Source organism: Gouania willdenowi, chromosome 3, assembly GCF_900634775.1.
Source record: "Gouania willdenowi chromosome 3, fGouWil2.1, whole genome shotgun sequence".
Classification (NCBI taxonomy): Eukaryota; Metazoa; Chordata; class Actinopteri; order Blenniiformes; family Gobiesocidae; genus Gouania; species Gouania willdenowi.
Genome location: NC_041046.1, coordinates 33704301 through 33728903, shown reverse-complemented (window position 1 = coordinate 33728903; position 24603 = coordinate 33704301). Strand labels below are relative to the sequence as shown.

At 37.2% G+C, this 24603-nt stretch overlaps 1 protein-coding gene across 2 annotated transcripts in view; it reads left to right on the top strand.

The window, feature by feature from the left end:
* The window catches only part of LOC114454694 (protein diaphanous homolog 3-like), a 153438-nt gene that overhangs the window by 83656 nt on the left and 45179 nt on the right, over positions 1 to 24603 (top strand). For both annotated transcript variants that reach the window (XM_028435328.1, XM_028435327.1), the window contains 3 exons: positions 8172 to 8307; positions 21727 to 21822; positions 22407 to 22466. In XM_028435328.1, the coding sequence (XP_028291129.1) occupies positions 8172 to 8307; positions 21727 to 21822; positions 22407 to 22466 (292 nt within the window). The remainder of the gene's footprint in view (positions 1 to 8171; positions 8308 to 21726; positions 21823 to 22406; positions 22467 to 24603) is intronic.

Below are 24603 nucleotides of genomic sequence, written 5' to 3'. Positions count from 1 at the left end.
ATCATTAATAATGAGTTAGAAATTGTTTTGTTGTTTTTTTTATCATACTGTAGGTATACTGTGAGAAACGGAATATATATATATATATATATATACAGTGGGTACGGAAAGTATTCAGACCCCTTTAAATTTTTCACTCAGTTTCATTGCAGCCATTTGCTAAAATCAAAAAAGTTCATTTTATTTCTCATTAATGTACACAACACCCCATCTTGACAGAAAAAAACAGAAATGGAAAAATTTTAGCAAATTTATTAAAAAAAAAACTTATATATAAAATCAAAATAAACACATTGTATAATTGAAAGGACCTTAATATTTAGTACATAAACCTTTGTTACAGTTTAAGTTCCCTGTAGTTCTTGACCAACTTTTATAACTTTATATTCTTTAGTAAATAAGGAATAGTTGGAACTTTAGAATAACGTTCCAATAAAGAATATAACGTTTTCACTGATACTTATCAGGTACATTTTAAGTAGTTTACTAGCTTATTCATGATCTATTACTAATTTATAAGGTATAGTTATAAATCATTAACATACAGTTAACATGTAATTCATAAATTGTTAACCAACAGCTTGTAAGTTATCTAATGGTTATGAGAGTTATAAATCCTGAACATTTTATAACTCATTAACTAAGTTTATTAATGATCTATTAACTACTTATAACATACAGTTATTATAAAGTGTTGCAGAATGTCGTTAAAGGAAAAAAAAAAAAAAAAATGAACTTTTGTGTTACCCCATATCTGTTAGCAAACATTAGCTAACTGGGAGAAGGGAAACTCTGCTTGTGTAATAATACTGATTTTCTGTGGTTATTTTAGATGATGCTATTTAATAAAATGTGGGAACACAATCCATACAAGTTCTTTTCGTTTACAATACATTGGAGGCCCCCTTAAGGAAGGCTGCATTTTTCTTTTCAGGATGAGTAAATCACAGTCTCCTCAGAGTTGTGTATAATGGTCGCTTTGCTATTGCTCCATTTATTTTGTCTAAACTTAATGAGCTAATTCCAAAGGGATCAAAATGATGGAATTATCCAAAAACAATAAATCATGTTGCACAACGTCATGCTACAAGTGTTTTTTAAAAGAATTTTAATTTATGTCTATTGTTAGCCAGTATACCAGTTAGTGGTATTCTTTGTTCCAACTGGATCTTTTTCTGTCGTGTCTGAGACGAGTAAAAGTGGTTTTGATGGATTTAGAGATGCTATGGATTTGTGTGCGTGCGTACGTTAAAGGCTAATGATGAGCAGATCAAGCTCCTGTGAAGTCCAGATATTTATGCCCCCACTGAAGCCTCTGGTCCTAACAGTATGATGTGACTGTGAGCTCTGGCATAGCCACAGTGTATAATCATTAGGTCTAATGGCACAGGACAATGGAAGGGAAAAATAATAGTAGCTATTTTGCCTATTAAGTTTTTTTCAGGCCCCTAGCTTCACATATACCACACAAATGGACCGTAACTGGAGTATTGTTGTAGTTTAATAGAATTAATAATTTATTAGGAAATGCAGGTGCAAGCTGGCTTACATTCCAAATATACTTTTTGCTTTTTATTGAACTTTGAAATATAATGTTAGAAAAGCTAATGGAATCCTTAATTTGAATCAATGTCCAATATAAGTCCCATGTGGTTATTTCAATATTTCTTCACTTATTTCACCCATCTAGTTTTCATTGAACTAGTTACAAAAAATGATTCTATCAAAAATGTGTTTTATTTTTTTGTGTTTTTCAGATGTCCATACTGGTGCTGTTCACCTCATTATAATCAAATGGTTGAGTAACAGCAATGCTTGCTAAAGAACGGGAGTTTAAATCTATATAACGTGATCAGTAATTTTAATTTATATTCTTAGATACATGTACATCTCAAATAATAAGAATACCATAAAAAAGTATATTTTTGTCACTCATTTCAGAAAGTTGCATGAATTACTGCATCAATGCAGCGTGGCATGGAGGCGATGAGCCTGTGGCACTGCTCGTGCTCAGGTGGAATGGAGCCCAGTAGCCTTCAGGTTATCTGCATTGTTTGTTCTGGTGTCTCATCTTCTTTTTGGCAATAGACCATAGATTATATCTGGAGTTCAGGTCAGGCAAATTTGCTGGCCAATATATTTCAGATATTTTACTCTGTCACATGAGTCTTTATCATACTGTATATGGGTTTCACTTTTTGAAATGAGTGATGCAAAATATTGACCTTTTTAGATGTAACTGAACATATCAAACAGAAAGACTTACTAAGTCAGATTAGCTATTCAATTGGGCTGAGCAATATATTGTGATTCACGATATATAAAGTTTTATATTTTGGCGATATAGAAAATTACAGTATTGCCTATATCGAGATGTATCTATATATTTTTTTAACTTGTTTTGATGTATACAATTACACAGTACAAATTACATCGTACAGTCCTGTTAAACAGTGTCCTTTACAAATGTTCTGTATTTCTGAGATATATATTATATATAAATATATATATATATTTATGAGATATATATTTGTAGCTTTTTTTGTTTTCATATACTAGTTTTAGGAGTTGCTGCTTTTGTTACTTCTCAGAACAGCATGGAAAGTTGTTCACATGACAAAACTCACTCAAACGTGCTGTCCCTTATAGGTGAAAAAGCCAAAAGTGGCACATATTGGGCAGCTGTTTGTTAATAAATGTGCCTGTGTGGTATTTTTCACCAGCAATTTTACCCAGAATTGTATTTCTGGTAACACTTCATTGAGTTGGAAATATCAAGATTAATATTGTATATCGACATTTTTAGAAAAGATATCGAGACATGAGTTGTGGTCCATATTTATTTTTCCTTTTTTCTGTAATACAATGATGCCTCGAAAGGAAAGTACAGCCTGGCCACTGTGAAATGTGATGGAGGCCCATTAATGCTGTGAGCCCTGCCTCTATAGGGGAACCAGTGACTTTATCAAACAAGTGATGAAATCAAAGGAAAATCTGTGTTGCTCAGTATCAGAAAACTTGCTTTGAGAGCAAATGCTTTTTAGTTTGGCATTGACTAAAAAAGATTCGGCAGCACAGTATTAGAACTACCACAATCTTTAACAACAAACAAAAAAGAGTGAATTATTTTCAACTGACAACCAACCAGTAAGCCTTGCCTAATATTACAAATCCAAGCCAACAGCAGGTCCCGTAAAAGGTACAAATGAGACACTAGTGAAACATTTATGGCATACATAGAAGCCATCATTAAGCCATCAAAAGTTTTGTGATGTGTGGAGGAAGTTAGTGATGCTGAATGTCATTATTGAAAATGTGTTTGCAGCTTTTGGTATAATGATATCTATATTACTTCTATTAAATTCCTGTTAGGTCTAAATACGTTAAGACCGTTGCTAAAATGTGAATGTTGGGTCTAAATACGTTAAGACCGTTGCAATCACAACTCAGGGAGAAAAACACTATCTGACTTAAAAGGCGACCAGAGGCAGAGAGGTGCGAGCTGCAGCTCGGAGAAAAACCCAACAAAAAGAGACACAAAAGTCCGATATAAGTTGGATTGCTCTGATGGTGATGCCTCAGAACCAGGTATTTATTATAGAAAACATAGACCACACCCAGAGGGCTGTGCAACAGCGCTCTGGGTGCAGGATTAATACCATATATGGTAACACAAAAACTTTGGGGGAGAAAAAGGCTCATATGTCCATGCAGTGGGTCACATACCCCCACACTGGCCCAAACTAGTTTAAACCAGCTATGGTGGACAATGGATATGTTTTGCAAACACACACACACACACACACACACACACACACACACACACACACACACACACACACACACACACACACACACACACACACACACACAGTTAATCATGGATAATTTCATATTCTAACTATCGTTTAATCATTTAACTATAACTAATAAAGTAATAAAAACCACACAGACTATAACATATCTTACAATTCCTTTAACCCTGCTGACATGTGAATTCAAATACAACCAAAATGGACTGACCAAACTTGTAGTTTTTACATTATTTTCTATGTAGTAAAAATCAAACCTTTAGAGAGCAAAACATTTGGACTTGCAATTTAGCTTCCAGGGTGCTGTGGCTTTGAGCAAACACAGCAGTTAATAACTCTGCCTCTGCAAGGTGAACAAGCTAATTGTTTTAGACCAGAGTCATTGGTCAGAACCTCAATGTGCCTGTTTATTCCACTTTGTTGTTCAATGTGAAGCGGCTTACACCCTCAGCATTTCCTTCAAATGCTCATGTCATGTAGACATATCTTGGGAAGAGCCAAGGCTAGGTCAATGAGCGCTGGCATACTGTAAATCTCAGCACCGTAACCTCCCGGTCAAATCTGTGTCAGCGTTTACCTTGCTGTGCCAAGGCCCATGCTAATAGGTGTGTGCCGTCTCAAGATCACCGACCGGGGTGAGCGCAGCCTTGAACTGTGTACATGTTGGTCATATAATGAGTGTGTTTTTTTAAATGCAGCCGTGGTGTTTTTACTCAACGACATATACACGCACATACTTTTGCACACACATACAACATGTTCAGTGACCCGTTGGAAGGAGACCCAGGGCGAGGCTGTGCATCTGACAGGAATCCAATTAAGCGTGCCTAATGGCGGACATCCATGAGAGGCGGTGGGCGAAGCAGACCTGCAGTGATGGAGAGCACAGGGCAATTTCCTCTGAGAGCTAGTCGTTGTGTCCTTTGCTAACACATGCGCGTAGACAATCACACAAATAGACTCTCGTCCATAAGACAATAGCTTCACATCAAATTGGACAGTGTAATGTTTTATAAAAATTTCAAATTTGGCATCTATTTTGGCCACCTCTTTTAAACCTTGATCATTCCTACAATTATTCTAATTCAATGATTTTAATTACATTCATATACGTTTGTTGTCTAATTGCTTTTTTACTGAATTGAATACCATTAGGGAAAAATATTGACCTGTACATCAATGTTTACCATCAGTAACCAAAACTTTGCATTTAAAAAGAAAACTCAACTCAATTCAACTTTATTTATATAGCGCAAACAACAAAGTCATCTCAGTGCGCCTAAAATATATGGTCCACAGTAAGAAAGAAAGAACCCGACAAGATCCACATGAACAAGCATTTAGCGGCAGTGGGAAGAAAAAAACTCCCTCTTTTTTATAGGAAGAAATCTCCAGCGGAACCAGGTTCAGAGGTGGCAGCCATCCGCTTCGACTGGTTGGACAGAAGGGCAAACAGAAAAGGATAGGCCATCCAAATGTCCCAGGCTAGTTGAGTTGTGAACCAATGATCAGTGCTTTCAATTGTGCCAGAATAGTTGAGATGTGAACCATCGATCAGGAACCAGCAAACATCAAGACACCTGAAACAGAAAAGAGAGCTCTTGGAGGGCGAGGAGAAGGCACAGACTGCAGGAAAAACATTGATACACTATGATACACTTGTTCCTTGTGGTTAGGTTAATATTAATATTAAAAGTTTAGAGGCCATTCACCATGCTCTGAGTATGCAACCATTACAGGCAAGATTTTGTTTTGTAATGGGCGCACGTAGTGATCTCAGCGATCACTACAGTAGGGACACTTGCCTGCATTTAAATTATCGCAAATATACAATGTACACTTTAGTAAATGAGTAGGTTAAGCTAATGTTTAGATAATAGGGATCAAATCTGTATGTGTATGTAGAAACCCTAAAACCATCCCATATCTGGTTGATAAATGTTAACTGAATCATAAGCTAATATGCTTTGTATTGAAGTCAACTGAATCTTTAACATATTTATTCAACTAAAATCTTAGTCTGCCAAAACTAGACTAGAATTGAAAATTTTGACTCAAATGATGTCACATTTTAGTCAAAAGACTTCGACTAAAACAAAAAATCTAATTTGATGTTATTTTTGCAAATCATTTTCTTAACTTTTCTAAAATTACTCTTAAATACTGAGCTTTGTTTTTGCCTTTTTTTATTTCCTTCTAATGAGTTCAGTGGCCAGTTATGGCTGCATCTGGAGTCTAGAATTCAGTTCATTTGTGATGCCAATTAAAGCTTTTTGATGGTTAACGAATCAAAATATGGATGTAGTACCTGGACATATTATGTGTAGTGCTATATTTATCCACTCAAAGTGGTACTTGGCAGTGCTAAGTCAATGCAGGACTCTTACACAGGCGTATGGTCAGCAAACTACTGTATGCTACTACTATTGTACCACTACCAGTAATTGACACTGTTGTCGTCTCTACATATTTCAAGGACTTATTTCAGTTCAATAAACTGGATTAAATGGCTTTAAATTTGAGCTGACTATATAATTTTGCTTCAAAGTCAACATAATAGTTAGTTGTCAGCAGATCTCAATAAATGGCTGTTTCTTTTGCCTGTTTGTTCAGTTCACCATGTAACAGTTTTTATAGTTTGTATTGTTACGCCCAACTCATATTACACCCCAGCCAGGGAGTACCCGAACGCAACATGAAAGGCCAACCTTCCCTGTTCTTACAAGCAGACGCTGAGACAAATCCTATACGTAGCAGTGATTTATTTGTAATGTGAGTCAATTACACAGGCTATGGTTCACACAAAATGAATGTAAAACGTAAAAAGGGAGCTCTGTGCCAAAACAACAGCACAAAAAACGGCAACTCAATTTAACAAAGGTAACGGGCGGCCACAAAGTCGATGTCAAAAATGCGTGGCCGATTCAGTTGACCTGCCCGTTGGACTCGCTCACTGCCCCGCCTGTAGGTGACGTCATTCTTCCACTTTTTCTAGTTTTCATTGATGGAGGCTTGACCAATCCCAAATTGACCAGTCTTCTTAGTTTTCCATCTCCAGCAGTGGAACCCAGCTTGATTAGACTGTCAATCATGACGTGCACACACAAAGTACAGAGAAAGACAAAACATAGAAAAAGCTTTAGAATTGTGATTTGTGAACACTGCTAGCAGAGCAGTTAAAGGGGATGGAGTTGAATGTTGATAAAAGCCCAGACTCTGTCACAATAAAGACCATATTCTCTGGTCTGGACTTAGGTGCATTTTCATGTGCCTATCTTCTGCGTGTGTTCTCCGGTCCAGGCTCCTGACACGCCCACTGCGCATAAATCAACCAAAACCTCGTAAGTCGATCAAAAGCGCGTGGTTTGTCAATGAAGGCAGTCTGAAGCAATGAAGGCGGACTGGGCCACGTCATATTTTTTAGGCTTTCTAGAAATCATGGAACATGGAGTTTTCCGAACTCTTGTAAACACAATTGAAATCCATGAAAATGATAAAGCACACTTTTAATTTGAAAAGCCTTCTTTGAAAAACAATGGAAAGGGTTGATTTGATCAGATTATTGCAGTGTGAGGATCGGCCTCATTTTTCTGTCCCTGCCACAGTTTTTCCCTACGATAGTAACGACAGATTCACGTTTGTGTGGAAAGCCTGATTTTATTAACTTCTCACATTCCTGCGTTCAGAAATGATCAGCGCACATTAGTTATCATCTGTCATCAATGTTTCACTTGTTATTTACTCTTGTAGTGTGATCAAACTGTGGCTTTTACGTTGTACATAGTATAGTTGGACATCAGTTTGAGCAGCCTGGATAGAAGTCTAAGGTCTATCAGAGTTTGATTTAATAAGTTGCAGTCACACGAATGGATAAAATAGAATGAAATGTAACACATTTTGTCCTGTCTGGAACTGGTAAATGTGAACATATTAGACATCCTTTGGCATCATCATTGTTTCACTTATTTACTCTTGTAGTGTAATCAAATGTTGGCATAGCATGAAAATATTTGGACAGTTTGAATAGATTCTTTCTGGGAGTCTCAAGTCACCAGGAGAATGCGCGTAGGGCCAGATTTGAATGGGAATGTTCACATTTCAGGGCCGCTCCACCTAGAGTGCATAATTGGGATGAAGGTACACAGTTAACGTCATAAATACAGGGGCAGAATAGCGAAGCATGGCTTTTCTGACTTACGCACCACCGAAAATATAGCCCCAAGTGACTTGCTATTGATTGGTGATCACAGTCATGATAGCACACTATTAAAACACTTTCTTAGTTGTGCTATTATTGAGCTATAAAAATTATACGTTTTGTATATCTGTGTTTTTCTGTTTCTTTTTTTTCTTTAACAGCAAGCACTGAACGAGAACTTCAGACGAAAGGAGTCTGAGGAAAAGCAGAGAAGGGCGCAAGCAATGAAGGAGAAGACTGAACGTGAAAAGCAGGAGAGGTTGCAGAAAAAGCAGAGGCTGCGAGAAATCAATGCAGGTAGGGGTTGTTTAACACCTTTACCAACCTACATGTGCTAAAACAATCTAATTTAGACATTATACCTGCTTTAATTGCTTTTAATAAAATGTGTTACTGGAGTTACTTAAACCTGGGACCACCCTGTTGTGTAAAACTCAATTAGTGAAGAGCTTTAGTCCCAGGAGCCAAATCCGGCTCAGTAAATCACCCAATGTGGTCCGCCAGATGAAGTAAAATGACGAGTAAACATTTCTCACTGTGTAAATGAACAAATAAATTTATTAGTTATTAATCGTCACAAATTCAATGAAAGTCCACAAAATTTGCAGGAGCTCGCAATGTTCCTGTGCCAAGATCACAGCAGTCATTTTAATGGTAAAATGTGCAAAAAACTAAATTTCTTTCTAAAATCCAGCAAATATTTACAAACAATCCTACTAAATTCTTGTAGATTATTCAATATGAATACCCATCAGAGACTGAAATCTGCCATTTATTGCCTGTATGTTGTGCATGTAATGTGTTTTATTGTGTGTATATCAGTTATACATGGAAGTGCATACTAAGGCATAATTAAGTCCAATTTGCTCTTTGTTCCATCTTTGGCCCCAGAGTGAAAATGAGTTTGACATTGCTGTCGTAGAGGGACATGGAACGTCCACCATCAAACACCATTAAAAACAGACGAAAAACAAACAATGGTTTACAATGAAGTTTAAAATCACAAACCTCCTTAATGGTTTCAGTTGTATTATTATTATTATTATTATTATTATTATTATTATTATTATTATTGTACATAATTAATACAATTCTTAAGCTAAATTGAGACATGCCACTTGGTCTTCAAAATAAGCAAGAAAAGAAATGACAACATAAGAATGGCTTCTTTGGGGAGCTCGACACAAACACAGAGACCAATATTTCCCCTTAAGATGATACAGACATTTCAGGAAACCGGCAGACCTGCAATTACATGTGAAGGGAAAAGCCACCAATTCATTTAAATGTTAGCAGTCTTTTCAGCAGCCATTTATGCACAAAAGGAGCTTTTCATAGGGATACAATCTTGTCTTCTAGGCATTTTTTTGGATAATTTTTCATCCTTGAGTCCTTCAACCAAAAGACAATCTTTTTGTTGAGATGTATACGTGATTGATGATTATTTTCATATACTGCATTGAGTTGTACTAACTCTTTGTACTAACCACATTCAAGGTTCACTGAAGAAGCCTTTTTGACAGTGAATTTGCCAGTTTTGGGTTTTTTGTTGATTAGGCCTGGGACGATATCCAATAAATTAATTCTCGATATCTTAAAAGAGCTCGATATATTGCCATGGGCGTGTGTGTTTAATTTTCCTTATCTCCTGCCTCCAAACAAGCAAGATGACCTTGGTCTCACACCTGTGTCTCACACCTGTGTAACAATACTTTGTTACTTGTATAAAAAACAAAACAAAGTATAATTAATTTGTTACTGTACTTTAGTTGTTTTTTCTGGTATCTGTGCTTTTTTTGAGTATTTAATTTTTTGTTGACTTTTTACTTTTACTCCCACTTTTTTAAGACGTCACAACGTAAAAAATGTACTTTTTTTGTAGTTTGAGCTTTTTTTCTGTTAGGTAGGTCCATTAGTTTTATGATTAACATTTTCAACTTTAAAAATGTTAAACTCAAAGCTGCTGAGTATTTGCATTTTTATTTTTTTCTTGACACATTTTATTTCCAAATTGTATTTATTATGAGTGCTAAATTCTCCAGATGTTCTAAGGTAACAGATTTAACTTGTTTCCATGTACCAGTATTCTACAAGTTCTTAAAAAAATAAAAGATATGGAATTTGCTGGTTTAAAAACCCTGTCTTATTAATGAAGGGAGATCTGTTTTATTTTTTTACTTTTTTACTTAAAGAGTAACTAAACCCCAAACCCACTTTTTTCTGCTGAATACATATGTATTTGGGTTTTAAGTAGTACTGTTGATTTATCTTAGTCCCACTCTTCACATTTTAATTTTGCGTATTTAGCTTTAAAATGTCCATCATACTGGCCATTAAGGGTTGAATGCCGGCAATTACAACTAAATTTTGCTATTGGCTAAAAGGATTCCCCTGCATCGACACTTTTACTGTTGGCCCCGCCTCTCCTTTAAAACCGGAGAGGAGGGAGAGGGTTTCCTCCAATCACAGCCCTCAGTGAGCATTGATTGACAGGCATTAAGGAAGTCCACTGTGTTCCGTGAGCTGTGATGTTTTTGACTCTGTGCTAATATAAAGAGCAGATTCTGCTCTAATCTGAGGGTTCATCCAGCTGTGTGTGTATTTACAGACACATCTATACTATGAGTGTATTCCCGTCTGTATTGCGTATGCATGGACGTGTGTGTCTGTCTTAGCGCTATGCGTGTGAGAGCAGGGTTGTTTGCCCTTGAGTGGTGTCTGTAAGGCTGTGTGTGAGGTTCACGTTATGATTGTGTGTGCATGTGGTAGTAGTGACATATTTCAGCTTATGAACTCGCTGTGTGTGTGTACAGACACATCATTGTGTGCATTACTGTCTGTCTCTGCGAACAGCGGTATGGCATTTTTTGAGTTTCCCTCCTCGCGGCTGGTCAGCAGAAAGCAGGGGTTTAGGTATTCTTTAAGCACAGTACACAATAGTATCATGTACTTATTTACTTTTACTCAAGTAAGGGAGCAACTTCAATACTTTTGCTTTTACCAGAGTCATTTTTATTCAGCTATTTATACTTTTATTTGAGTACTGAAGACTAGTACTTTTGCAACCTCTGCTCATGAGAAATAAAAGTTTATTGCATTTTGAAGGGTATACTTGCATTATTAGGATACATTATTACATTACTGATTGATTCAGTCTCGAAAGATTGTTGACAATAGTTGTTTATCGGCAATCATTTGTGGGACAATATATCATCCAGCAACTATTGTTATGGGCCTATGGTTGATATTGAACCATGTAGCTTAATGCAGTTTTATCATTGCCAAAGCTAAGGTTGGCAGAGCAATTATGCTTGGCAGTCCTCCTCTTGCACCCAGATCGATAGCCAAAACGCCTTCGCCAACCTCTGTATTCCCCTGGAGTGCAGCAATAGAACCTCTGCGTAATGTCCAGGCGAAATAACTGGGTAATTGAATTGCAAGGCCTTCTTTTCAAAAAATTGTGATGATTGGAAAATATTCAGCAGACACCTTGTGAACAGGATTTGTATTGTCTGTGAGTAAAGCATGGTTTTTATATCTTGTTTTTTTTATGAATGTTGTATGGCTTATATTTACCATTCATACACTCAAAAGAACAATTTATATGCTAGGTATGTTGCCTTCACTGCTGAACTGGAACTTGCATTTACAGATGTAATGGCTAAGGTTTACAGTGTATTTTAAAAGCAATCAATGAATGAAATATGGTGGAAAAATTGTAGGCACACCTCCAGAGTAAAATCTAAATATACAACACACAATTTTTCCTAACTGGTCACTTGATTCACATAATGTGTATTTTCTACACACCCTTTCAGAAACATTCTTACCATTACTATTGTAACTACACTGGCATCCATGTAAATCTGAACTAATGCCAAAGACAAATGTACAGTAATAACAACAAATATCTAACCTCTTTATAATCTAATCCAAAGCTATACCATTGCCGACATGATGGATCAATTATACGCTCCACCATCATGTAAATGGTAAATGGACTTGATTTATATAGCGCTTTATAACCACACTGAAGCAGTCCCAAAGCGCTTTACATATCAGCTCATTCACCCAATCACTCTCACATTCACACACCGATGGGACAGGACTGCCATGCAAGGCGCTAGTTGACCATTGGGAGCAACTTAGGGTTCAGTGTCTTGCCCAAGGACACTTCGACACATAGTCAGGTACTGGGATCGAACCCCTAACCTCTCGATCAGAAGACGACCCACTACCACCTGAGCCACGGTCGCCCCATTCAACTTCCAGACGATGTAATACACTAGAGCATGGGTCAGCAACCTGTGGCTCAGTGACAAATTACCGTTCCCTTCTGACTATCAAGTAGACCTGGACAATATATTGGGAGTCAAGATATATATATAGAGATTTCTGTTTTGGTGATATAGAAAATTGCAATATTGCCTATAACGATATATATATTCATTTTATAGCTTATTTTTATTATAAGACGACACCAAACCAGCTCAGAGACATAGTCCCTCCAGCGTGTCCTGGGCCTTCCACGAGGCCTCTTCCCAATAAGACATGCCTGAAACACCTCCCGAGGGAGGCGACCAGGAGGCATCCGAAACAGATGCCCGAGCCACATCAGCCGGCTCCTTTTGACGTGACGGAGCGGCGACTGTACTCCGAGCTCCTCCCGAGCTACTGAGCTTCTCACCCTATCTCGAAGGGTGCGCCCAGCCACCCTGCGAAGGAAACTCATTTTGGCCGCCTGTGTCCGCGATCTTATCTTTTTGGTCATTACCCAAATCTCTTGACCATAGGTGAGGGTAGGAACGTAGAATAATCGGTAAATTGAGAGATTTGCTCCCCGACTCAGCTCCCTTTTCACCACAACAGTCCGATACAGCCGTCAGCACCTATTTGGCTATGGATCTCACGCTCCCTCCGACCCACACTCGTGAACAAGACCCCGAGATACTTGAACTCCTCCACTTGAGGCAAGGACTCTCCACCAACCCAGAGAGGGGAAGCCACCTTTTTCCTGTGGAGAACCATGGACTCAGATTTGGAGGTGCTGATCTTCATAACTTAATAGTCGTCATTTAACATAAACAATGTGCATTTACTGAGAAATCTCAACTCAAGAAGAAGAGAGCAGGAATGTTCATCTTACTTCATATGAGATCTGTGGCAGTGTTAGCGTTACATGGTGTTCGCATCTGCTATGTGATAGCAAGTGAGAGCACAGCAGCATTGATGCTGAGTTAAGTTGATAAAACCTCCCTAATGTTGTTCGCAGAGCAACACTTCTGTTCTCATTCAGTTGTTATTATGGTAGAACACAAATAAAACTTGCAATGAGTACCGTGAGTGGTGTTTAAAATGCATTAATCCTGTGTTATTTTCTGTTGGTAAATGAGAGGCTTGGTACATTTGTTTTTGCCCTGGTCCTTAACCAGCAGCCCACCCACCCTTATGGAGCGGCACCAGTAAGTTCAACATTGAAACTTATGTTGAACTGTTTGACCTGTCCACAGAAAGTCCCCAACATTCAGAGACTTCTCACCACGCCCAAAAATTGAACATTAGTGATCTGAAAGTAGCCTGAGGAACAACAGCTGTACACAACAGTCATTAGTTAGAAAGGTCACCAGTTTAATCAAAACAACTTAACCTCCTTATGTCTGGTTGGTTGGCCATGTTGCACATATGTGTATATGTATATAATTATGCAACATGCGACTTCGTAATAAAAATTTGATTAGGATTTTAATTATTACTGTCAACATATTCTGGAAAAAAGATTATTAAAAAGAATAAAATAAAATACAAGTTTCCATGATTTTGAATATCTACAAAGAATAAAGCTTGGCACACATGACAAAAAATGATTATTTATACAAACTTTGAGTTGTTTAATGCACGCACATGCTAGCTCCTCTGCTACGCAACTCACAAAGCTAAAGTTAAAGCTAGCCTGCAGGCCAATACAAGGAACGTTCTCTTGAAACATGGCAGGAGAAACGCAGCAAAAACGCTTGGTAAACAAGCAAGACAAGTCAAATTCTCTTACATAGGAACACTTTGGGTTTGATGATGAAGACCTAGAGCAAAGACGCATCATGTGCAAGAAGTGTTTTATTTTGTGCAAAAGTGAACATATTCGATTTTAGTGTTTTGAGGATTGTATTAATGTTTAAAGAATATATTTTACATTGTTTTGTACAAAAAATAAATAACTTTTTGTCGGACAGATATTCGTGATTTCAATTATGACTAAAATAATCGTGATTATTTTTTTTCTATAATCGAGCAGCCCGACATCTGCTTGTCTTTTGCATTGCAAAATAATACAAGGTAATTGAGTATTCACTGCTACTTCTCAGTAATGTCGTTATGTTAAATCGATTAACTCTTGCATATTAGGAAATTCGTTTTTCCTCTTGTGCGTTGCAATAGGTAATGGTACAAAACTTTCAGAAAAGTAGTTGAAAAATAGAAAAATCATGAATAAGCTTCTTCTTCTTCTTCTTTTTTTTTCTCAAAGATTTATCCAAATGTGCCTAAAGCTTGAAATGTATTTAGATGTGCTCAATTTCAGATTAAGCTGAAGGCCAACTTTGACATCTTTCCAAAATGAAAATCCTGTCATCACACACACACATGCACGCGCACGCACACACGCACACACGCACACATACAGTTGAAGCATATACAAAGACTGTTTGTTCTATAGAGCTAGACATTAGGCTTCTGAATCAGGACAGGATTTACTCCTCACTCTCACGTACTCTCTCACTCAGTCGCATTCTGTCTCTCGGCCTATTTATTAACTAAAGAGCTTTCTCTTTGTTTGTTGGGAAAGATTGTCCTCAATGGAGATTTTCTGTGTAATCATCTGATTATCCATCAATTCCCTAAAAAGCCCCAGGGAGACTGCATCCAAACATTACGCTGAAGGGCACTGCAATGAGAGACAAAATGAGGAGGGGGGGGGGGGGATTTACCTGCAGCAGGTATTTAGTTTTAGCTAGGCTTACTTATAAGCTCATCCTAATTTTATTTTCTCATGTCTGTCAGCTTATTTTTCCTGCCACAGGCTGGACTCCAACCACACTGGAATCTGGAATGCTGCCTGGTTTCATCATTGGTGTGCTAAAGCAACTTGCGATTGGGAGAGTCAACTTGCTTTCATTTGCAGAGTCCCATAAAGATTGAACTAACGATAGATTTTTGGATTTCTTCTAGCAGTGTTTAACTTGTGTGTATTATATCTGTTGCATTATCTCCCAGGCAAGGCCCCAAGCAGGAATGTTGATAAAACTACAAATTACACCTCAGTTTGATTTAACATTTCATACATGGCTAGAAGCAATGAACTAGACATCAAAGATAGGAACTGCTGGTGATTCAACCCCTCATTTAAGAATGACAAAAACACCAGACTTGGAAAGAGAGGGAACATCCAGCTTTTATGGCAAGGAGCTGCCAAATCCTGTAGTTTCAGAATTCTGTTTAAGGGTATTCCCATTTCTGTCTCACATCCACGTTTCACTTTTCTGTTTCCTTTTCGCTTCATCATCTTTCCCTTAGATGACTTATTTGCTATTAAATTTCCCAAAATCGTACCAAACATGTTTAATAGTTTTGATAGAGTCAACTCCTGTTATTGATTTTACATTAAATGTTCTTCAGATGCTTTACAAAAACAGGATATTACACGTCGCAAGCCACACTGACGTTAGCCACACTGCTAGCTAGACCCTCAGCCACCCATTTAATGGGAATAATACTATTAAAATGTGTAGAGCAGGAGCAAGTTTATTGCTAATAGGGATGTCCCGATACAACTTTTTAACTTCCAATACAATACCAACATTGTAGCCTTGAGTATTGGCCGATCTCGATATTGATTTGATACGATATCAGCATGAATCATATATACTTTTATCACTTATTTTGTCGTGTGGAATGTTAGAAAAGGCTCGATCAAGTGATGTTACTCAAACAGAGAACAATAGTCAACAATTCAAGTTCACTTCAGTTATTTTTTTCTGTCAGTATAGGGCGGGGACAAAAACAACAAAAACTTATCGGAGAGTTTATATTGGGGATTTTAGATGCAGTCCAATAAAATTCGATATTTTTTTTCTGGCTGATATCGGACCAATATCCGTTATCAAGAATCGGACACCCATAATTGCAACGTTAAGATTTTTTAAAGTGATCCAAAGGTGAGAGAGTCTTCTGATTGTAGATGCATCTATTGTGATGAGTCACCAGGTAAAACAACCACCAGTTTGCTAATACACCAACAGCTAAATGTGTCTTTCTACCAGTGCCATTTCAGATTTGAATGCAGTCATAATAATCTGAAATGCTTGTTCATCACTTCAGATGAAGCGCTGAACCTTTTCTCAATCACATGATAATATGATCACTATCGTATTTGATCTGCTACACATAGTAGGATATTTTAAATGGGATTATTGTGAAATTGGACATATTCGTTTGTTTCACACTTTTTAATCTAGACATTTAATCACCCTTTTCAAAACATCAATTCAGTTTTTTTCTCCAAACACGGAAGATCTGAGGCCCAATTTGTTTGCCAAGACCCTGGATCCCTCTGCCGGAAAGAAAAGTCCTCCTGCATATATGAAAGATAGACATTTTAAAGAAAATCATTCTAAAACTGATTTTGTTTTAAGTTCCAGCAAAGTTTGTCAGCACAGTCCCAGTGCTCATTTGCAACCAAAAGAATTGTGTGAACCAATTTAAAAACAGACAAATAAAAATATATATTCCTTAAAGACTCCCATTGTTTAATAGATGCAGTTGTAAAAGCACACGCATGCACTGCCAGGATTTTGTATTAACTATCTTTGTCCATCTGCCCAAATCATTGCTGCAAATGCTAACACTGAACATTATTCACCCATTTCCCATCCAAAAATTCATGGGTTGACAGCAGCTATCATTTAAAAAAAAAATTATATATATATTACTCATGCTGGTATTTCCGTGTTTAATTTACATTTCAGCCACATCTGAACCCTTTATGCTCAAGTCTGCTTTTTGTTTCTGGTGAATGTGTTTGTTGTCCATGACACTTTTTTTTTTTTTTTTTATTAATACAACTAATACAATTTACTTTAATGGCTACAATTACAAGATGAAGATGTCTCTTCATGTTTGTTGTCTTAGAATTTTTGAAGCTACAAGCCAAGCCACACTTTCAAACAGGGTATGAAATTAAAAACATATTATTTGGCTCCTACAGTCTAAAAAATGGGGCATTTTTAAAATGTTGTTAGAACTTGGATATTTTATTGAACAAAATCCACAGTAGCTTCTGCCAACGTAAATAAATGAAAAGCCACCCTTTCTTTTTCAGAGAGAAGTTTGCAAGTAGTAGTTATGATAGAAAGAAGACAGATGTGGGGAAACTATGGGTTTATTTAGCTCCTAACAGCCTGTAAATATTAAACAAAGGAAAAAAAAACTTGTGAAATGCAAACAGAAGTAATTAAAATACGTTTTATAGGAAGAAATAACTAATTATTTTTCCTTAAAGTGTTAACAGGTGTCTTACAACACAAATGAAATTGAATACATCAACACTATAGAAATTGCTTCAGTAATAGCTATTACACGTTCAAATAAGCTACAAGAGCTGATTAAGAGCTATTTTTCATGGGCTTCTTTTTTTTTTTACGGCATATATACTCTTAGTGTTATTGTATAGATTTTTTTTTTTTTTCTTATTCAAATTATTTTCTGACACATTAAAAGCAAAAATAACTATAATTGTGTCTTCACTCTTTAAAGGATCAGTATTATACTATTTTTCACCCATCTCCATTTGTTCTAAGAACCCCAACTATATAGTATTTGAAGTTTATTTTCCCAAACTCCAGAGTTTTAGCCTGTCACTTTAATGACGCTTCTAAAAACAGTTTTGGGGCCTTTATGCATATGCATGAGTGGGCGTGTCTTTAGACGCTGACTTCATGCCTCGCTCTGAGAGGGTGATCACCATCGCAATTTTCTTTTGCCATCCACACACTGCCGAAAATCTATACATTACAGTAAAACACATGGCTATTTAGAAGGCTGTTGTGATTGTGAGTCCGAAAAACGCTGTTCCTTGGTGTGTATCTCATCAGCAGCGGAGTCAGTCAGCTGTGACAGATGTTTCAAACAGTCACCAGAGCTGCTACTTTGCTTTTTTGTCATCCGCACATATTCTGACCACAGAACTATCCATCCATCCATCCATTTTTTTTCCGCTTTTATCCGGGGCCGGGTCGCTGAGGCAGCAGCCTTAGCAGAGATGCCCAGACCTCCCGATCCATGCACACCTCCTCCAGCCGTTCTGGGGGGACCCCGAGGCGACACCAGGCCAGCTCAGAGATGTAGTCCCTCCAGCGTGTCTTGGGTCTTCCACAATGCCTCTTCCCAATAAGACATGCCTGAAACACCTCCCGAGGGAGACGACTAGGAGGCATCCGAAACAGATGTCCAAGCCACCTCAGCTGGCTCCTTTCGACGTGAAGGAGCAGCGACTCTGCTCTGAGCTCCTCCCGACTGACTGAGCTTCTCACCTTATCTCGAAGAACTCGTCCATTTAAAATGATAATCCACTGTTTTGTCCAACCACTGCCTCACATTGAGTCACAAACACTTCAGATCATGTCAAAGGCAACACGAGGCGACATAACGACTACTTAAAATGTAACTGATTGTGAGCGATCACACTATGCTTCGGATTATCTGTATGCTGGATGTAAATATATTATGTGTGGGTAAAGGGACTAGTGGTTAAGGTAGCAGGCTTGTAATTGTAGGCTCATTGGTTCTCATCTCCCTGGTCCATCACTGTGGGATAACAACAGCACTCCGCAACATTTTTAATTATATGTGGAGAATAAGTTGTTGACAAGAAACTCATGGGCAATTTTGGCCCATGAAACATGGATTTTGTGGTTATTCTTGGCTAAACTAAAGGCGAAATGGCTTGTAGCCCTCGCTAATTTATGACACTGCTTTCAAATAAGAAAGTACTCAATAATTTAATTCATCCTTGTACTCCTCCTTTTTCTCCACTTTATAAATACAACTGCTCAAGTTGTTCTCACTCTGTTTGTTTAATAACTGTACAAGAATAATCCGTTTCTAATTTATCACTACTTGAATTTGTTGGTATTATTATGAGAATCATTTGTGCCTTTTTAGTCACTGTTGACAGTGTTGATGAATTTTACAGGTTAACTTATCAAAGTCTAGTGCAGCAGAAGGTATTCAACAGAGTGCGGGGGCTGACTGAAGACAAATGATGTAATAAGGCCAAAGAGTCCAAGTCAACACAGTGGTGGGCCTTCATCCATTCTACCTTAGGATGTCATTTGGTCTCCTTAACTCTTCTATTTTAACCAAATTGACCCCATTACTTCCCTTGCCCTGGCACACCTCAGCTACATGCTTCCACAACAGGGACATTGTCCTGATAGTAAGTGCCACATCCTGTTGAGGGAAGTGGTGGGACACATTTAGTCCAAGTCTGAATAGAGGGTAGACAAAGACACACAGACAAGCTGCTTGTCCAGACGATTGAAAAGGCCACTGTGAACATGCTCTAATTAAATAGATGATGAATGAAGTTCCACTTTAGACAGGAGGCAACTACAGTATAGTGGCTTCTGTAGGCAGGCAGTCTGTCCCAAGGGGTTTTTTGTTTTGCCCTGTGGAATGGTAAATCCTTCTAGAGATAATTATCTAATATTAGAATTGTTGAAAGAATCCATAGTACTTGGTTTCCTTCAACTGAGTTGTCAACGTTTGAAATTACTCTAATATTATGAGAACACAAACTACATTATTCAATAAAACAACTTGGATTATCACAGGTTGGCTCTAGAAAAAAACAATTGACTTTTGCATAGACATTACATTTTAACACAAGTATTTAATGTAAAAGATGTATACACTTTTAATACATCTGCAAGCTTCACTCATAACCGACTACCGTGTGTTCCAGCCCTATTGCTATCCATGTGACAGACATTGGGTGTGCTTCCTTTCTACCTTAGTCAGTTTGTGGGTGTAAGTCCATAAATAGTAGTTATAATTTGGAACTGTTTTGGAATGTGTGAAAGAACCTCTTGTTTAAATTCTAAAAAGCAGTTTTTCATTGCAGCCTGTCTGACTTGCTTCTGATTGATGTGTAAAATTGGACTGTTTTTGCTTCCATATATTCCTCAGGCGGGACATCTGAGTGGGTTTCTTCTTTTTTTTTTCTCTCTTGCCTCCTGAGGCACACAAAATGTTTCATGTGTTTGTAGGTTGGAGTCAAACAAAGCACTACAGATGAAGGCACAAACTGCAGGTTGCAGAAGATTGATCTCCTCCCTTTTGCTTGTTTTGACTGCGTTTTCTATATTTCCCTGTGTGACTCTGAAGCTTGCCACCTGTGATGAATTGCCACAGCAGCGGAGACAAATTTGAGCGTCGGAGAGCATTGGTTTTGCTTAGAAATCTTATCTGTCTCCTTGCTCTGTGTAATGATAAAGGTTTACATATATATATATATATATATATATATATATATATATATATATATATATATACCAGACGAAGGGAAAGAAAAAACCAAAGTGTTGCAAATGTACTGTAAAAGCCAACTGGAACACTCACCTCTGAGTGTGAGTGTGAGTATGTATGGGGCATCATGTTAAGCTCAAGTAGAACCATGGCCGACTGCTACATGAGCTCCAATACTGTTATGAATATGTGACATTTTCAGAGCTGGGTCACTGACTACTCTCACCAACATAATAGATTTACTTTTACCAACTCTCAGAAATGGCCTTTATCCCATCACAGGATTAATAAACAGAAAAAAGCACCTAGAAAGTGTTCAGAGAAACTAGTTCTTCATTTCCTGAACCTATATTGCTTTGTGTTTGTGCATGCTGTCAATTTGTAACTGTTTGTTGATTGTTCCTTTGACTTATGGTTGTATTTTGGTTTGTTGCTGAATCATATAAACTATTAAAGCTCCAAATCTATTTGATTTTTTTTTGTTTCATTCATATTGTTGAACATTTGTTTCAGATGTTTCTATATATATATTTACACAGTTGTATGTAAATAAATATTTGTATTCACAAGTTAATTAGGCAATGGTTCGAAGCTGAGGATGGTTATACTGTAAAACTGTGAATGATATCCGTGATCCTTTTTTTTTTTTTTTTTTCCTTTTTCATTGTTGCAGTTTTCCTTCTTACCAATTTGCTTTTGCGTCACCCAAAGATGCTTTTGTTGCACATCTCTTTCCCAGTGTCATTTTAGCTTCAGCTGTCAAAAATCATACTTTAGCCAACTCAAAAATTCCAAAATGGCCAACTCCTTCTTTTTACCACTTTTGCTCAGTTTGAATTGTTTTTAATATTATTAAAAACTATTTTACAGTTTTAGTTTTATTTGTGTTTTTCTGAATAAATGTCTTTAACCCCATGTACTTTTTCAAATGAAATGACTATTCTTTTAACTATTTATGTCAGTGATTTGATCCTTTTTGATTCTTGGGGAAAAAACAAAAACATATATTCTATTCTATGAATATTGAATATATTGCGAACATTGACAATAGAGGAATTTGTTTTGTTAAATTTTGATTTTCGAGTTCTATTAATTATTTACCATCTTTTTTATTTTCTTCTTCTCCTGATTATCTTTCAGAAAATGATGAGACTGGTGTGATGGATAGTTTGCTCGAAGCTCTGCAATCAGGAGCTGCATTTAGAGATCGCAGAAAGAGAGCACCAAGAACAAGGGGTATGTATATATTCATCATCTACTCTGTACATAAACTATAGGACCCCCAACATGTTATCCCCATTATGGGTAAACTATGGAATGTTTTAATCCCTCTTAGTACCAAAATGAACATGCTAAATAAATCCATATCTATGCATTGGATAACATTTTATTTGTATTTATAATTGCTGTAAATGGAAGACTCTTCCCAACCATCTGTGATTTTCCTCTGTCCTTACCAAAATACACTGCTCTGTTGATTGTACAGCACAAATGCTTGTTAGGATCACAATGCCAGTGAAAGCCTTACTGAGTAACTACAACTGTTTCATGATTGGATCAACATTTTTCTGGCAGTTTTAAGTCAATCTTGATGAACTGAAAGAACAAGCACACATTGTGAAGCCATGTTGAGACGTTTGTTTTTAAAGTATTATCCCCTCAAACATCTTTAGCATATTTATCTAAAACTTTAAACGTCACTACTACTTTTTTTGTGTTTTTTGCTTTGCAGCCTTTAATGAATTGATGCTTCCTTAACCTTGTTACCTATCTCAATTACTGAATATGTTGGCATATTATTTGTCCACTGCCCTCTACAGATAACCCTCAGACCATCAGTCCCAGCTCTTTCCGACAAGTCCTCAAGCCTGTTAATTATGGTAAAACCGAAAAAGCTCAAATCTCCAGCATCTGCTCTTTCCTACACCTGCTTTAAAAAAAAAATCATACTTCCTGCCGCTTTGCTTGCATGTTGAAAAATATAAATCTCACTCACTGCTGATATGTATGGCTTGATTTATGTGCTTTCCAAGATCGTTTTGTTTGCCTTTTTTGTTTGAGTCAAATGTCACTAAACAACAAAAACGTGTCTGCCAGACTCGTTGCAAAAGGTGTTTTTTTATTTTCCCGGGAGAGGCATCCTTATTCTTATTTCAGTGAAGTGAATATTGTGCCAGAGCTGAAGCAAGTTGGCGTTAATTTTGTGCCACAATTATGCACAAGCAAAAAAGTGATTCTGAACAAGCAGTTTGACATTTTGTCAGAACAAGTAGAAGTTTTGAACTCTGAAAGATAAATCGAGCCAGCATAAAATCATTCCCTTTCACAATCTTTCACTCATAGATCTCTTGCAAATGCGTCAGCTGCTCAAGCTCAACACTGCACAGCTTTGTAAATATGCCACACTTATTCACCTATCAGTGCTCTGGACATGGAATTTACTGTCCAAAAATGTTGCATTGATTGAAGTTACAAAGTGGATTCTAGGCATAAATTACAGTTTACTTATTACTCTGTCTGCAAACCTTGCAGACTGGAGCCATATTGATGGTGTACCCTGCCTTGTGTCCTGAGGAAACTGAGTAGGTCTCTACTCGGAACAGAATATGCAAACATTGTTTTTTATACTGTATAATTTATTTGCTTGAGCACCACTTATAGTCTCATGTATTCCTTAGCATATATGCGAGGCTTGTTGTATGATCACCTTGATAATACATTAGATTATCCAAGTTAAACAAGATTATGTTGGGTTAAATTTGTCCAAGTTGTTTAGTTCAAGGTAATGTGATATCTCTTCACTAGTTATTTATTTATGCATTTATTTTATTCTCAATGTCATTATTGTAGCACTTAAAAATTACACAGTAACCCTATTACCTCTTATTACTTGTAACTGGAGTCCCACTGGCCTCAGTACAGACACACATGAATGAAATTATTCACACTCAATCCACCCACATCATTGATGGCAATGATAAAGGGCCTTGCTCTGTTGTTCTGCTGTGGTTTATCTGAAATTAGATTGGAAAGAGACGAGGGGGAGGCATATATAGAGGGTGGGAGGAAAGAGACGGATAGATGTGGCTGTAACATAAGAAATGGAGAGAAATGATGTAGAGAAGTAAGATCGAGTCAGTCAGTATGGTGAACGTAGGAACTGAATAAGTGGACTGCCATTTGTCTGAGCAAGGAAAGAAGAGTGTTACGGCCAGGGAATGTAAGAACCGATAGTTGGAGTAATGTAAACTAGAATATTTGCATTTCCTGAAGAAAATGGAAGTGAGGATGCAGGTGCTGGCCTGCGTCGCACTGCATTAGCTTAGCATTACCCTAGTGTTAGCATTAACCTTCCATTAGCATTAACCTATCATTAGCAATAGTGTATTTCTAGCATTAGCTTTAACCTAGCATTAGCTTAACATTAGCACTAGCCCAACATTAGCACTAGCCTAGCATTAGCTTACTGTTACTATTAGCCTAGAGTTAGTATAAGCGTAGCATTCGCCTAACATTAGCAATAACCTAGCTATATTGATAACCTAGCAATATTATTAACCAAGTTACATTTTGTGTATTATTCTAGCGTTAGCATTAGCAGTAGCCTAGGGTTAGCATCAGCCTAGCAATAGCATTAACCTAGCATTAGCACTAACTTAGGATTAGCTGAACATTAGCAAAAAGGTTGAAATGAGTTGAAAAAAGTTAAAAAAGCTTGAAAAAGTTGAAATGCGTTGAAGGTCCTAGCTGAAAGTGAACAGAGGTTGAATTGTTAAAATCAGTTAAACAGCTAAAGTTCTAAGTTAAGTTCTCAGTTCTAAGGAATTTAATAAGTGGACAGCCATTTGAATGTTATGGTCGAGGAATGTAAGAACAGATAGTTGAAGTAATGTTTTGTTAACAGCAGATCAAGGTTACAATCAAGCACTATGCAAATGATGAAAGAGCTGCTGCACGGTGCTCATGTTGTAAAAGTCCCAATGCGATTATGTCCAGGTAAACGGGTACTGGAAGGTT